At 56.0% G+C, this 15,451-nt stretch overlaps 4 protein-coding genes across 4 annotated transcripts; 2 read left to right on the top strand and 2 right to left on the bottom strand.

Moving 5' to 3' along the window:
- Positions 1-928: 928 nt before the first annotated feature.
- Positions 929-1,807, top strand: TRAVEDRAFT_53880 (uncharacterized protein; the record flags this gene model as incomplete). Its single annotated transcript, XM_008046773.1, has 3 exons — positions 929-975; positions 1,034-1,120; positions 1,183-1,807. The coding sequence occupies 3 exons, from the start codon at positions 929-931 to the stop codon at positions 1,805-1,807; spliced, it is 759 nt and encodes a 252-aa protein (XP_008044964.1).
- Positions 1,808-2,103: 296 nt separating this feature from the next.
- TRAVEDRAFT_24648 (uncharacterized protein) lies at positions 2,104-3,749 on the bottom strand (the record flags this gene model as incomplete). The annotated part of the gene is made up of 4 exons (XM_008046469.1): positions 2,104-2,439; positions 2,517-2,635; positions 2,696-3,630; positions 3,703-3,749. The coding sequence occupies 4 exons, from the start codon at positions 3,747-3,749 to the stop codon at positions 2,104-2,106; spliced, it is 1,437 nt and encodes a 478-aa protein (XP_008044660.1).
- Positions 3,750-6,299: 2,550 nt separating this feature from the next.
- Positions 6,300-7,298, top strand: TRAVEDRAFT_53882 (uncharacterized protein; the record flags this gene model as incomplete). The annotated part of the gene is made up of 4 exons (XM_008046774.1): positions 6,300-6,338; positions 6,392-6,411; positions 6,468-6,554; positions 6,608-7,298. The coding sequence occupies 4 exons, from the start codon at positions 6,300-6,302 to the stop codon at positions 7,296-7,298; spliced, it is 837 nt and encodes a 278-aa protein (XP_008044965.1).
- A 5,937-nt stretch (positions 7,299-13,235) lies between these two features.
- TRAVEDRAFT_24650 (uncharacterized protein) lies at positions 13,236-14,878 on the bottom strand (the record flags this gene model as incomplete). The annotated part of the gene is made up of 3 exons (XM_008046470.1): positions 13,236-13,571; positions 13,640-14,738; positions 14,805-14,878. 3 exons carry the CDS (start codon positions 14,876-14,878, stop codon positions 13,236-13,238), a joined length of 1,509 nt encoding a protein of 502 aa, XP_008044661.1.
- Between the last annotated feature and the right edge of the window lie 573 nt (positions 14,879-15,451).

A 15,451-nucleotide genomic window follows, 5' to 3' on the forward strand; every position in this document is an offset into this window, starting at 1 on the left:
CCTCTGCTCTTCAGTCGTTCTCTCACAGACTGAAGAGTAAGTCCCACACTACCTATGCTTCCTTACATGTTTACTTACTAGTACTTGTAGCCTCTCTTTGTGCGGCTTACAGGTACAGTACTATGCAATCATAGTCGTTCTCTCACAGACTGAAGACCTCTCTTTGTGCGGCTTACAGCCTTCCAGGTTCAGAGTTCATCAGGACCCTCAACTTTGAACCCGCCCGCACGAGAACTTGGCCGTGCGCACCGTAAGTAACGTGTTTTGATCTTCCTCGTACAAATTTCTATGCCCCATGCCCATGTATGTCGTTTTATGCCGTCTTGATCACTCTATGTGCCTCAGAATATACTAGCAACTCCAGTGCGCTTATTGAGGCGTGTCGATCTTACAGCAGCGCCTTAAGCATGCGCCCGCCTATGATGTTGATCTTTGCTCGAATTGCCGGCGTGCTCACTCTTCTCATCTTCATTTACTAATATGCTCGCAAACTAACAGGTGCGTGTTCTATCGCATATTCCGAATCGGAGGTTACCGCTTGGCCCACTGCAGTGGCACGTCCAAGCGTTCATTCAGCGGTCTCGAGACGCATGCCCCGTCCCGACCGCTGGTCAATGCGCGCTTTCAAGGTCTGTGTCCATTCTCAGCGCGGAACCTCGTATGATGCCGGAGATCAGCTCGCTTTGACCACCCCTCTCACCTTCAACATATATAAAGCTCGCCGCCGGTGACTTTCAGATGGCAACCTTGCAACCTCGTCCCGCGTTCTCTCAACTCTGTCAACGCTCTCTAATTCAAACTCGCTCTATTCCGCCAACAAGACAGCAGGTACGCTCTCCTCGGCCATCTTTCGACGGAAACATTAGCTGTCGGCTGATCATCCACTCAAAGTGCAGGAGTTATGTTCCACAACAGTGATAATCACAATATGTGGAGACACCAAGAGGAGCCGCATGCCGGTGATCCTTACCACCTGTAAGTCACTAGTGCTTTCCATATGGATCCAGTCCTAACCTACCCAACCCGAATGCAGACCCGGCGAGGTGTACAGATGCAACTACGAAAACTGCACATATGCAGGTACTCAATCAAACGCCAAGCAGCATTTCATGAGCGTTCAGTACGTTGATACTCTGTTTAATTCCATATATGCACTAACCATACAACCGAAACCTCACATAGCACGACTGAGCGCCTGTACGTCTGCGTGCACCAGACACCGGGGGAGGCAACAACCCAATGCGGTCGCTCATACGCCTCCTTAAAAGAGCTCTGGTGCCATCAAGAGAAGGCTAAACACCCGCGGGAGAACGACCTCGACATCTACACACGCATGCAGACCGCGGCCAAAGCGCATATGCGTGATTTCTATCCCAACATGGTACTGGGACCCAAGGATGATCAGCAGTGCGGGCCCTATCGTGGGGCCCTTGGTCCGAGCACTCCGACGCCACGCATAGCGTGGGGACACAAACCTCGGCGTCACCCTGACACCACGCTCCCCGCCTTCCAGCCGCGTCCATACCCGTTTTCCCTGTCAGCAGCGGCAGCGGCAGCGCCACCCCCCTTCAGCCCTCCCGACGCTGTCATGAATGAGCGCGCTTCGAGCCCTGACTATTCCAGTGAGGGAAAGCAGGTGTTTGCTCCCTTCCCCTATGAGCAAGAGTACACTCAATTCCCTCGACACGAAGGCCTCTCAGGGGGAGACAGCGCGCAGCATACCCGGAACGCGCCATCCCCGCCGCCTCCGTATCCCGCACCCGCGCAGATGCAGTCACAGTTCACGCTGAGGCCCGCTCGGTTCTAGACGGATGTCTGCCTCCAGGATCACCGTCGTGTGCTCGCGTAAGCGGGTCGCGCGTACTCGCATTCGAAGCACGTTCAACAATTCCGCCCGTAATGTGTACGTATCTCCCGACTTTGTGCTACCTAAATATGATCATGTATGCTTCCGTATGTCTCCGTATATGCCCCTATGAATGTCATCCTCCTTTTCGAACCCACATAGTGTTCGTAAATACATCATGATGTGCCTTTCTTACCAAATGCTCGAGTTCTACTCCGAGTTCTCTCAAACCTCCAACGCCCGTTTACCAGCGTAGTCTACACTTCAAGACAGTGTTTCGCCTCCTGGTCAAAAAGGCGTCTCCCCTCAAACGCGCCAAGTTTCACAATTCTCACCTCCCCGTCTGCCCTATCTACGCTCCACACCGTATGCCCTGACAGCGCGGTCGTAATGGCTACGGTGCGAATCGACACGCAGGCCCGTGCCACGTCTCCGGCCACAGCCTCCGCATCTACCTCCTGTCCGCTAAGGGACCTCCCGACAGGCGAGTCAAGAATGTCCTGCGGGTCGTCCGAGTCGGACTCGAAATGCTTGAATACAGCTATGTGCAGAAGCTCGACGCGCGTTGTGCGCAGCAGAGGGAGTATCCAGTTCTGTTGATGGACGAAAGCATCAGACTCGGTATGAGTGCAAAGGCTCAGAGTCATAGTAGGTTGTACGCAGTACTCACCAAGAGGTCCGCCTGCCTCGCGGGAGGAGCACCGCGTGGGCGAGCGAACGTCGTCTTCACGAATAGGTGCTTCACGCCCGCATCTCGGGAGCTGTGCAACAGCAGGCTGGGGAGTGCACCTGGAAGCACCGAGTCATGGTAGCACCTGATGTCGAGGGTAAGTTTCGATGGGCACAGACGAGCGACGGCCTCTGCATCCTCTTCATCCAGGTCGATGTCAGAGAACCCCAAGCTGACGCGGCGCACGGGGCACACAATGCCGAGAGCGCGGATAGACGTCGGGATCGCGCACAGCAGGTCGAGTGAAGGCCAACAGCTCCCGTTGACCCGGTTTTGGATTCCTGCGGTAGTCGAAGATGTCGCGCTGAGGTACATGCGGAGATCGATGGACAGTTCACGTATGTTGGGGAAGGTGCTGCGGATGTCCCGGAGCTGGGGAACGCTCTTGTCGAGAGTTAGATGTAGGGTGCGGACGGTGGGGAAGGTAACTCCGGGGGCGATAAAGGTGCGGAAGTGCAGTGTGAGGTCTTCCAGATGACGGTGGACTCGCGCCAAAGTTCGCAGCACCTCGATGTTCGAGAGACCATCCATGGTCATAGGAAGGTGGAGGCCACAAAGGGAGGATTTCATGTTGGCGACCATCTGGAGGAGGCGTGCCTGCGATTCCTTCTTATCCTCGTAAATGACCGCGGAAAGATGGGCGAGGCTTGGGAGCGCGGAGATAGCCTTGAGTACAACGGGTTCGTCCATCACGAGCCCGTCACACCCTTCAAGATTGAGTTTCCTAAGGTTCGTGCAGTGAGCGAGGACGCGGGCAACCATCTCCCTTTCTTGAGAAGAGAATTCCTTCTTGACGTGTTCGATAGTGAGGCTCCGCAGGTAAGACAGTCTTCTAGGGTCACTGGCGAGTACGAATTCGCAGAATGTGCGTAGGTTTTTGTTTTGGAGCAGCCGCACAGGCCTCATAAGAAGCTCCTTGGTAGCTTCTTCCCGTGTAAACTTTGAGGCGAGCGTTATCTTGAGCAGGTCTGCGCGAGTGACGCACGCCAGAATCAGGCGGAAGATGTCGACATTGACCTTGAAGGAGTGGTACGGGCAAGCCTCAATATGTAACCTGCCAGAATATGTTAGCGCAACAGCTCCGCTTGTGCTCAGGTCGACAAGGATGCACTCAGTGCGCACGTACGGTGCGCGTTCTGTTTCGAGAGCATCGAGCAGCGAAGCCTGTTGCATCGTGGACGCCGGTACCTCGTCCAATTTCGCAGGGTGTGGGATACTACGTATCTGTCTTCACGATGGTGATCAATATCTCTTGAAGTACCAGATGACGCTACTCACAGATCAGGGGGACGGGATCAGCACTCAGTGGTGGTACGTGAGGAGTCAGTCATCATGCATCAGGTACTAGTAACGGCGCTCCCGCGCAGCGCTTCCCACGGGGACGTCCTGCTTCGGAATATCACGTATGCTTTCGTATGTTAACCTATGCCCCTAAAATATGATATCCTGTCTCGAGCCTCGTCTTCCAGTATTCTACATAGTAGTCTGAGGCACCATGTCGCGATCGACTTTTGAGTCGGAGCAGGCTCACAGACACTCGATCACACCAAGGCTCCCCACAAATGCGCCAAGGGCCACGACACTCACCTCCTCATCTTCCCTGATGATACGCCACACAGTATGCCCCACGAGGGCGGCCGTGACCGCAACGGTGCGGATCGACGCGCAGGCCTACACCCAGTTCCCTGCTAAAGCCTCGATGGTCTGTGCATAGGCATCGGTTTGAATTTGAGACGATGGGCGGGTCGACCATCTCGCCCGGGTCGTCGCATGCAAAGAACCGCGATATAGCTACATGCAGCAGCTCGACGTGCGCGGTGCGCGGCAGGTGGCACATGAAGTTCTACTAACATGAATTAGGAACACGCATCGCGCTAGAAGGACGGCCGCGGGTGCTCACCATGAATTCTTGCGTGACAGGACTACGTATGGGTGAGAACAGCGTCTTCACGGATAGATGCTTGACGCCTGCGTCCCCGGTGCCGCGCAACAGCAGGTGCGCGCGCAGAATCCGCCCGTCTGGGGCGCAGAATAGGGATCCGCTCGTGCAGGTTCGAGTCGTAGAACCCCAGGTCCAAGTGACGAACGGGGAATACGATGCCGAGGGCATGTACGATTCGCGCGGATGCCCGCAGCAGGTCGAGCAAACGCCATCAGCCCCCTGCGTCCAAGTCAGTTCATCGTCGCTGAATCTAATGATCAGTATCTGGCGGAATCCGTTTGATTGGATTCATGTGGTACTCAACTGACAGCTCGCGCATGCTTGGGGATATGCTGTAGAGGTCGCGAAGTTGGGGAAGGCTCTGTTCGAACACGAAATACAGGATGCGAATGGCGGGAAACGTTGCGCCTGGGGCGATGAACGTGGAACAATGCAACGTGAAGTCTTCCAAGCCGCCGTGGGCCCCAGCGAGGTCTTGCAGGATCATGGGTTCGAAGGACCGTCCCCGTTCATAGGGAGGGGAAGGCTGTGGAGGCCTTCGTGTCCAGTGCTATCCTAAGAAAACATCCTGTGCTTCATTACCGTCTCTGTACATGCGTGCGGCAAGATAGGTCAGGTTTGAGAGCGCAGAAATGACCTCGGGGATCATTGAGTCTTACATTGTAAACACATCGCACCATCGTAGGTCTAGTTTTCTGAGGTTTGTTCAGTAAGCGAGAACCTAGGTGACCGCCGCTTGATCCTCCAAAGAGAATGGCTTTTGGATGTGCTCCATAGTGAGCTTTAGCGAATCAGACAGTCTGTTGCGGTCCCCGACGAGCGCGAAGTGGCGGAATCCACGCAGATTCTGGCTCCACGGTAACCGCAAGGGTCGCACGAGTAGCTCATTCGTGGCTTCCTCTTGTGGGAGATACGAAATGAGCGTCATCTTGAGCAGGTCCGCGTGAGGGAGGTATGCCAGAGCAAGGTGGACCTAGGTTGCCTGCGCGTAGATTCTCATGACGATAGCCTCAACAAAATGCCAACCAGGATGAGCTCTGGCCAGCACCACGGCGTCGAGCAGCTTGCAGTACGAGCCCAATTATTCTTACCGCGAGTTGAAGGCCATGAAAGGGTGTTGGCCGACATAAAATCGAGTTAGACAGGTTTAGCAGCACGAAGGAGCACGAAGGGTGGTAGAGGGTAGTGAATTCGGACAAGAAGGCTACGGGCGCTAAATACCCTCGGCATATCCCGCCCGAGTGCCACATGAGCACTGACGCCCACGCCACGCGCTGTCTGAGGCCCTCAACGTTGACGAGGCTCGCGTCGGCCCTTCAAGTCAAGTTGGTATGTACCATCTCCAATCACTGTGCATGACCTCGCCGCTGACGAGTCGCATTTCTTCTTAGGTATAGGGAACAAGCAGATTGTCACTGAGATACGGCTTGCCGTAGCGAGTATGCCAACTGGGTGCTTGGTTTGTTAGTGCAGTGGCACATCCAAGCGACCGGGTAGCTGTACCACAACACCTATTGCATCGGCCCACAATGGTCGGCATAGCGCACGCTTTGAGCATTGAGACGCATTGTCCAGATTGGCAGGTGGTCCACGCGCATTGCCACAGTGTCTGCCAACGCGGAACCAGGTATGGTCTCGGTGATGAGTTTGCTTTGACCGCTCCTCTCGCCTCTCACATATATAAGGTCCACTCGAGTGGTCCAACATGCAGCAACCTAAAGAGCTCCAACGATCCTGCAGCAGCGCCGTGACCGACAGTTCCGCAAGGTTGCGCAAGTAACATGGAAGGACGTAACGGTATGGTTCAGCTTGAGCCACAGGTACGCTTTATTGCATCTTTGTTTGCTGGCATTTCTGATGTTAGGCTGACTAGATTCCCATCAAGTCTAAAAAGTAAGCCACTAGTTCTGCCATTATAAGGAGTCCGCTCTTACACCTATCTTACACAGGCGCAGACGGCGCCAATGCGGCTACCCACACTGCGAGTTCACGGCTCTACTGATATCAGGTGTTGAGGCACACTACATCTCCAAGCAGTACGTGGGCTTCACTCGGGTTCGTACACATGCTAATCCTTGATCTCGCACAGCACGCCCGAGTACCCATTCATCTGCACGTACGATGTGCCGCGCCTCGATGGCGAGGGAAGCACGCAGTGCGGCTCCGATTACTCTGCCTACGCACATTTGCTGAAGCATCGCAGAACAACCGGACACGGGGCGAAAGATTCCGCAGGCGTGTATACAAATGTCATGGCAGCTATGCGCAAACGCTATCCCAACATGGTGCTGGGGCCCCAACGCCGCCGCTGGCACGTTTACGTGCCCAGCGGACCGGGCGCGCCCCGCTCGCAGGCACCACAGCGCTCAGGCTTCGACCCTGCCCCTCACCCCGGCGCTACCGTTGCGCCCGCGTCCGCGCCCGTGTCGCCGTCGCATCCTTATCCCGTGTCCTGGCCGACGCAAGCCACGCATGCTCCAACGTCGCCCTGCCTTGCGATGAATGTGGATGACGGAGCCTACGCAGGATCCGCTCAGGAAGATAGGCCAACACTAGTGCCCCTCGCTGAGTTGGAAAGAGCTCGTTACGAACGGTACGGCACAGACCTTCCAGCGCATGACGCACGATCGGCTTGGAACGCGCTCCCATCGCCATATCTGCATCTACCGCCCTTATTGGAGTCTTCGCTTGCAGGCGGCAAGTTGCCGCCCTTGCGGTCCTATGCAGTCCTTCCATCTCCGACACCGCTCGCGCCCACACGCCACGCGCACTCGAAGTGACACGTCCGACAGATGTCCTGATATTCTGGGTCTCAACTGACTCGGGGTCTAAAGTTTTTTCCATGTAGCCTATGCTTCCGTATGTCATCCTATGCCCCCTGAAATATGATATTCCTTGTTCACCCTCGGAGCAGGTCACACCGGGCGTTCAACCACATCGGAGCCCCTGCTGGTTCCCTGCGACGCGCTCTCAGCGAACACGCCGAAGCTCGATGTCCTACTCTGGGTTTGATCTCTGGCACGATGTCCGTCCCAACATGTTAAAATTTCATAGGAATGAGCGACACCCATTTACTAATATTGCGTCTCTTCTTGCGAATCACTCCCGTACTGACAGTCTTCTCGCAGATACCTGCGGATACTGCAGGATTTCGCTGTCGGCTTCGAAGCTGGACAAATACTTGTACTTGACCTCGCTTTTATGAGGAATCAAGATTGGAGGTTCGTACGCTCAACGAGGCTCGTGACTGCCCTTGAGTAACCTACCTTTCATGTCGCCGCTGATAACAGGCCTTTCCCGATCCCAGGTATAGGAAGCAGTCAAACCGTCACCGATGTACAGTTCGCCGTAATGAGCCTGCGTCACCGACTCGATACTAATAGGTTTAGTGCCGTGCCACATGCAAGGGCCGGCCATCGGGGAGCTGGGCCACAGCTGCTGCATGTCCACCATCATGTATGGGATAGCGCACGCTTTGAGCCTCGAGAGGCACGCTCTGAACCGGCGGCTGGTCGACGCGCATTGACATGGTTTTTGCGCGCATTGTCATGGCGGAACCTGGTATGAGCTTGGTGATCAATTTGCTTTGACCATTCCCCTCACCTTCCACGTACATAAGGACTGCTCAAGACTCTGAGCATACAGCAACTTCCAGGTCTCGAGCAGCGTCCCCGCATTCACAACGCCACCGACAGATTCTAATCGCAAGATCGCTCGTATAACATGGAAGCACATATGCATGTTATTAATTTCAAAAAATCACAGGTACGCCTTGCTCAGTCTTTTTTCGATGGCATTTCTGATTGCTAGTAGATCATCCATGTTGCCAAGAAGCGTCCCAAAAGCGAACGCGAACTTCCCAATATCGAAAGCGAACCTCCCAATATCGAAAGCAAACCTCCCAATATCGAACGCGAACACAGACCAGTGCGCTATTGTGGCTACCCACAGTGCGCGTTCACGGCTAAAGGGACGTCGAGTGTTGAGGCGCATTACATCTCCACGCAGTAAGTGGTTATATCCTCTAGTTAGTGCACACACCAACCCTCAGCCTCGTGCAGCACGTCAGAGCGTCCATTCATCTGCACGTACAACGCAGACCTTGACCACTTGAACCGAGGAAGCGGGCATTGCAGTGCCTCTTACACCGCCTACCAGCATTTATCCACACATCGCGACATAACTGGACACCGTGCAGACGATTCCGAGTCCGAGAGCGCGTATGCCGTTGTTATGGCGCGCATGCGTGAGCGCTATCCTAACATGGTGCTAAAGCCCACACTGTGGGAAGGATTGACGCCTGTATGCGGTGTTTAGAACACCTCTGCCTCCAGAATAGGTGTTCGGAACACCTAAAAGGCGCACACCTCTAATAATTGTATAATATAAGTCAGTGTTTGGAACACTTCTATTCACCGTCTGTCCGAACAGGTGTTCCGCACACCTATAATATACTCATTTTTAAACGGTGTTGTCCACAGCTCCAGCACGAAGAGCTGTGCCCAACAGCTCTTCGCACTACCTGTGTCAGTCCAGGCAAATATCAGGTCAACTTCTCGCCGCCCTCAGTACTAGTAGTGTCGCGTCCATGCACACACCCTTCTAATTACTTCAACGTGCCTTCCTCCTTCGCCTATGCGCGCTCCCCGGGCTCCTCCAATGCAAACCAATATTGGCGGCTCTGCGACATACCCGCCTGGTACGCCTGTGTTTGCGTGCTTTTCAGAACCTGAACCGATGCAGCGACGTATTGCGCGACGACACTCCACTCCTCATGGAATTCATCCCCTTCGGCTGGCCGCAGCCTGCCCCAAAGAGCTGAAAGGCAGTCCTCCTCAGCCCTGCATGCGAGAGTGTCGCACGACATAGCTCCTTGTCGCCTTCGCAAGCTCCAAAATGAGATTACTCGCCTGCAAAACCTGGAGCTGTGACACGGCTGGCGGGAGCGCGACCAATAATGCCTGCATATTATTCCATGGTGCTACGTCGTGCCGCCCTCGTGCATGGCACGTATAGGGGTCGAGCCGGCCATGGGAAGACATAGGGATGTGTCTGTCGAAGCGAAGTCTCCTTGCGTGCCGCGTACACCACCCGTCGCAGCCTTGCATGCACAAGCACCGCGCATCAGCCAAATTGAGCGCGCCTTCGGATTTGAGAGCACGAGCGGATTTCTGGCTTACCTACCTGAGCTCAGCCTGACGTCCCGCTCAGATGTGAAGCCAGTGTCACAACGTACCGTATGGCTCTATTCTCGTGGGTACCGCACCGGGTCAGCTGCCATAGGCTAGAGGAGCATGGCGGCCTTGCTTAGCATGTCCCATGGAGACAGAAAAATTGGGTAAGCAAGAATCCAGAGGGACTATCATGGAGGGCGGAAGCTTGGAAGATCAATGGGGAACGAGCTCGAGGTACCGACGACCGTGGCAATGAGACTGGCGAATCTGGCGTCTATTTTAATTTCCAAATTAGGAAGCAGGGCGCGATGACGTCATTTGTAACTTGAGCTAGAGAAGCGAAAATTCTTCCTCTTGGTCGTCTTGCATCTTGACCTCGAACCACGATGATCCCACTGCGTGCTGTACTTATCCACTATGAAACTCAAGTCTCAGGACTCAGGCTGTGGTCACTATCCGCCATGAACTATCCCCTAGGCAGCTCACTCCATCCCGGGTCGCGGGCCTGCCGCAGCGTCGCCTCATGTACGCGTCACCGCCCTCCAGATCGACCCTGAAACTCGACCGCCGAGTAGTGCAACCTCGGGCATCTCGCCCTCCTGGAATTCGTAGGCCCATCGCTCGATCGAATGCGACTACTCGACAGCTTCAGGTATCTCAAGAAAGGTGCCACCTGCGTGGCGTGCAGGTGAGTTCCATACGTCGCGCAGCTACTCGAGTGCCTACTGTGACAGGTACAGCGGCACATCTTTGTGTCCCCACAGGTGGGCCTCAAAGCGATCGCAATACGTCCCCCCGCTCCTCTTCATGTGCGTCTATCACATATCCCAACGCTGACCCCTCTAACCACCCCCTCCAGCTCTTCTTTCCGTTTATCGCGAAGATGACTGTCGTATATCTCCCCGCCTGCTCGCTGCTCCTGCTCGCGCGCACCCGCAACACCGCGCGCGGGTAGGCCAAGCAAGGCGGGCTGTGTACGTGCGGCGCGCATGGTTCAAGCGCTACAGGCCGATGCTTGAGGAGATGTTCGCGCACACGACGACCGTCGAGGCAAAGATGCTGAAGGCGATTTTCTACGGCGACCGCGCGCACAGCGTCGCGCTCAAGTTCACGTTCGTCGGCACGCTTGCAAGTAAGGCAGAGTTCCACGGGCTCGTGCGCCGCAACCACCGGTACTCGCCCTCAGGCTATTCATGTTTGGTGCGCCCCCCTCGCGTCTAATTCGCGAACCCCTCGCTAATTAACCCACCACATTGGGATCGGGCACTCTTTTGTGGCCTCGCACCCTCGATGGATGCGCTTATCGTCGCCCGTGCGTTCGCGGGCAAAGGAGGCAGCGGGTGAGTGCCCTTCCTGTCCGTACACGGTTTTCATGTGACTGACTAGACTCCCCGGCCCGAACTATAGTGTAACGACAGGTAAGTGCGCAGGAGCGGTTCATACCCGTCTCCAGTGTCCCTATAACGCGCAGACACCGTGGACGGCGACAAGGAAGTCTAGTACAGGCAGTGGGTCGTGTTTAGTCGCGTTTGCGGTCTACGGTGAGTAGTTTGCATCTGCTCCCGTTCGCTTTCGCTCGTATTGCGCGCGGTCATGGTCCTCATGCCGCATGCGGTCGCGGTGGTTGTTTTGCTCGTGGTCGCGTCAAGTCAGTGCTCAGTCACGCACGGTCGCGCTCACTCCGCGTTCGGCCGCACGGTCGTGGTGCTCATCTCGCATGCGGTCGCGGCGGTCGCGGCGTGCTTGGTCGCCCTCGTGTCTATCCGCCGCGCGCTCGTTCGTTCGTATGGGTGCGCTGTGCTAGCACTGCCCAGCAATTTGCGAGGCTGTATATGCATGTAAAGGGCCCGTATGTATATGTAGCAATATAAATTCATAACTGGCAAATATTGTGCACCAGCACAGCGGCCGTGAGCGTTACAAACATGTGAACGCACTGTATTCTACGATGATATAAACGGTTCGGAACACCTTAGAGCGCCGTTGAGAACACCTCGCCCAATAGCGTTCAAACACCTGCAAAAAATGTGGTACCCGGTGTTGTACACGTTGGGAGCAGCTGTGCAGAACACCTAAACATGCACACATGAGGTGTTCTGCACAATTATTTTCGACACCGCCCAAAAATGTTCGGAACACCTCTTTCGGTCGTTCCGTCGTAGCTGTGCCCAACACCTCTAAAAAATGTGGATCCTTCCCACAGTGCCCAGCAGTCATGCCTTTGTGCCCCTCACTCCGGGTACGCCTAGTCCACAGGCATCGCAGCGCTCCAAGCCTACGCGTCACATCGACGCTACCGTCGCGCCCGTACTCGCACACGCGCCCGCGGCGGCGGCTCTGTCTCCCGGACTGTCGAGCCCTTGGTCAACCGGCGCGGCGCAGCAAGCTTCAATACCATCGTCTCTCCTCTACCGGCGTGACCCCAATGCTGCTGCGGCCGTTGCGGCCGTGTCTCCGTTGAGCCCTTGGTCAACTGCGGCGCAGCACGCTTCAAAACCATCGTCTCTCCTTTGCACCACTACGGGCTCGAAGGAGGGCGGAGCTCACGGCGAAGATCCCGTTCGGGAGAAGAGCCTGAGGCACACCCAAGTTTCTCTCGCCGAACCCGAAAGAACGCGTTCTCAGTCGTCCGGAGTCCTCCTGGGGCACGGGCATGACAACCACCCCGTTCGACATGGGAGCGCCTCTTACCGGCACGCATCCCAGCACACCAAACCTGCGCGTTACCCCGACGCTACCATCCCACACGGACCCGTGGCCGTGTCGCCGTCGCACCACCACCCCGTGTCCCACCAAAATGGAGCAAGCAATGCTCCACCGCCTCTAGGTCTTCGGGTGGACGAGGATCACAACGCCCGCGCAGGATCCTCTCGGGAGGGAAGGCACAGGTGCCCTAGCACTAGCACCATTCACGGAGCCGGAAAGCGCTCGTCTTGAACTGCACGGCCTAACCCTCCCGGGAAACAACGCACAGTCGGCTCAGCACACACGTCCATTGCCACATCCGCGTCTCTCACCCTCGTTGGAGGATTTGCCTGTCTCGCCGCCTTCGCGGTCCTGGTTGTCCCGCCCACCATTGACGTCGCTCGTGCGAGCATGCCACGCGCATTCACAGTAACACGTCCAACATATCTTCCTTCATCTGGTTTCTTCAGTCAAGGTTCGAATGATTCAATGTATGCTCCCTAATATATTACCGTATGCTCCCCTGGAATATAATCACATTCTTCGACACTTGTCTTCTGGTATATGCCATATTTTACATGATAATGAGGCAGCACAGCGGCTCTGGAGTACGTCAGAAGTGATCGACTACACTGAGGCCCCTGCTGGTCCCCTGCGACATGCTTTCGATGAGGAACCCGAAGTCCAACAGTCTCGAGATTATGCTCCTGTGTTACAAAATGCATGATGCCGTCCGAGTCCGCGAGCGGGTTCGTGGGGTTGGCCATCGGGAGCTGCACGACCATGACCAATGAATATCTCATATCGAGAGCCCGTCATCGCATTTTACCCTTACCAATACCCGGCGCCCAAAGCACGTCAACCCTCGAGACAGCGCTTTGCTTCCTGGTCCAAAACGCGTCTCCCCTCAAACGCATCAAGCTTCACAACGGTCACTGCCCCACCGTCTTCCCTGATGGCACTCCAGACCGTATGCCCCACCAGCGCGATCGTGACCGCCACGGTGCGAATTGACGCGCAGGCCCGTGCCCAGTCCGCGGCGAGAGCCTCGGCGTCGATGACTGGTACGTCGGCGCCGGATACCTTCAAGGGCGGGTCGACGATCTCGTCCGGGTCGTCGGACGTGAAGAGCTCGGATATCGCGACGTGTAGGAGCTCGACGTGCGCGCTGCGCAGCAGGGGGCGTATGCAATTCTGTCGATATGCGAAGACACACGATCAGAGCCGCGCATAAATTTATGGGAACGGCGGCGGACACTCACTATGAAATCCTGCGTTGCGGGAGCATGCGTGCGCGAAAACGTCGTCTTAACGTATAGGTGCTTGACACCCGTGTCCCCGGAGCCGTGCAGCAGGAGGCTTGGGTGCGCGCGGGGGGTGGCCCAGTCTGGGGCGCAGTAGAGGTTGAGGGTGAGCTTCGAGGGGCGGAGGCGCGAGACGATCTCCGCCGTCTTGTCGTGCAGGTCGGAGTCGTAGTACCCTAGGTCCAAGCGGCGCACGGCGCATATGATGCCGAGGGCGCGGATAATCAACACGGACGCACGCAGCCGGTCGAGCGAGGGCCAGCAGCTCCTGTCATCGTTGGTTCCAGTTCCTGTGTTATCCGGAGGCGTCTCGCCCAGGTGCATGTGGTAGTCGACGGACAGCTCGCGCACGCTCGGGAAGGTGCCGCGGAAATCACGGAGCCGAGGAACGTTCTCCTCGAGAGTGAGGTGTAGATTGCGGGCGGCCAGAAAGGTCACGCCAGGGGCGGTAAAGGTCGTGAATTGCAGCGTGAACTCCTCCAGGCTGCCGTGGACCCTAGCGAGGTCTTGTAGTACTTCGACCTTCGAAAGACCATCCTCGACCATAGGAAGGTTGAGACCGCGAAGGGAGGACTTCATGTTCGCGACTATGCGGAGGAGGACCGCCTGAGATTCTTTGCTATCTTTATACATGATAGCGGAAAAATGGGCGAGGTTCGGAAGCGCGGAGATCGCGTCGGGTACAGCGGGTTCGTCCATTATGAGCCCGTCGCACCATTGAAGGGTGAGTTTCTTGAGGTTGGTGCAGTGGGCGAGGACCTGGGCGAATTTCTCTCTATCCTCGCATGGCTTTTTGATGTGTTCGATAGTGAGGTTCCGCAGGTAAGACAGTCTCTTGGGATCTCCGGCGAGTGCGAACTGACAGAATGTGGATAGGTTCTTGTTCCAGCACAACCGCACAGGCCTCATGAAAAGCTCTCTGATGCCTTCTTCTCGTGCAAAGTGGGAGGCGAGCGTTATCTTCAGCAGATCGTCGTATGGGAGGCATGCCAGAATGAGGCGGAAGACGTCGACGTCTATCATGGGAGGCTGGTATGGGGTAGCCTCGAGGGTCAAGCTGCACACAATATGTTAGCACAACGATCCCACTTTTGACGACGCTTTACCCAATGCGCATACGTACGCAGCTGATTCTGTTGTGAGAGCCTTGGGCGAAGCGGCGTGTTGCACTGGCGCCTCGGACGCCGGTCGTTCCATTCTACAAGAACTGGGCCAAGTATCTGTATTCACATTGGTTATTTTTGCCTCTTTATAAACCAGTTGAGACCACCTACAGGAATAGGTCAAGAAAGCAATGCGCGGCGCTGATACCTGAGCCAATCAACTGGCGGCTGGGCCACCGCGCAGCGTTTCCCACGGCAGTTTGGACATAAGTGACTTGCTTGGAAGCAAAAGCTCGCACGTTGTTATGCAGTAAACAGCACAGATATAACCCATATCCATCACCATAGTATGAGCCCACTTTTTCGACCGCGCCGCACGAGTGAGAGGGTAGTTGGAGGCGATGAGAGAGACTCAGGCCAAGGCTGAGGCAGACCGCACAGCCACGTGGCAATCAATATCGCTGGCGTTAAAGTTCATTCGCGGTACCATAAAGCACTGGCAGGAACGGTGTCGCTCACTCACTCCGCTTTCTCTCTCGCTGTCGACGAGCTCAACATCCTCCCGTCTCCTCACGCAGATCAATTATGTGCTCCGGTATGCAGTACACACCAGCTATTCAGCATATCCAAAACTCTGGGTCTATGTTCGAAGGCGGCCCGGGCCCCG

This window comes from Trametes versicolor (assembly GCF_000271585.1).
Source record: "Trametes versicolor FP-101664 SS1 unplaced genomic scaffold TRAVEscaffold_14, whole genome shotgun sequence".
In the NCBI taxonomy this organism is placed as follows: domain Eukaryota; kingdom Fungi; phylum Basidiomycota; class Agaricomycetes; order Polyporales; family Polyporaceae; genus Trametes; species Trametes versicolor.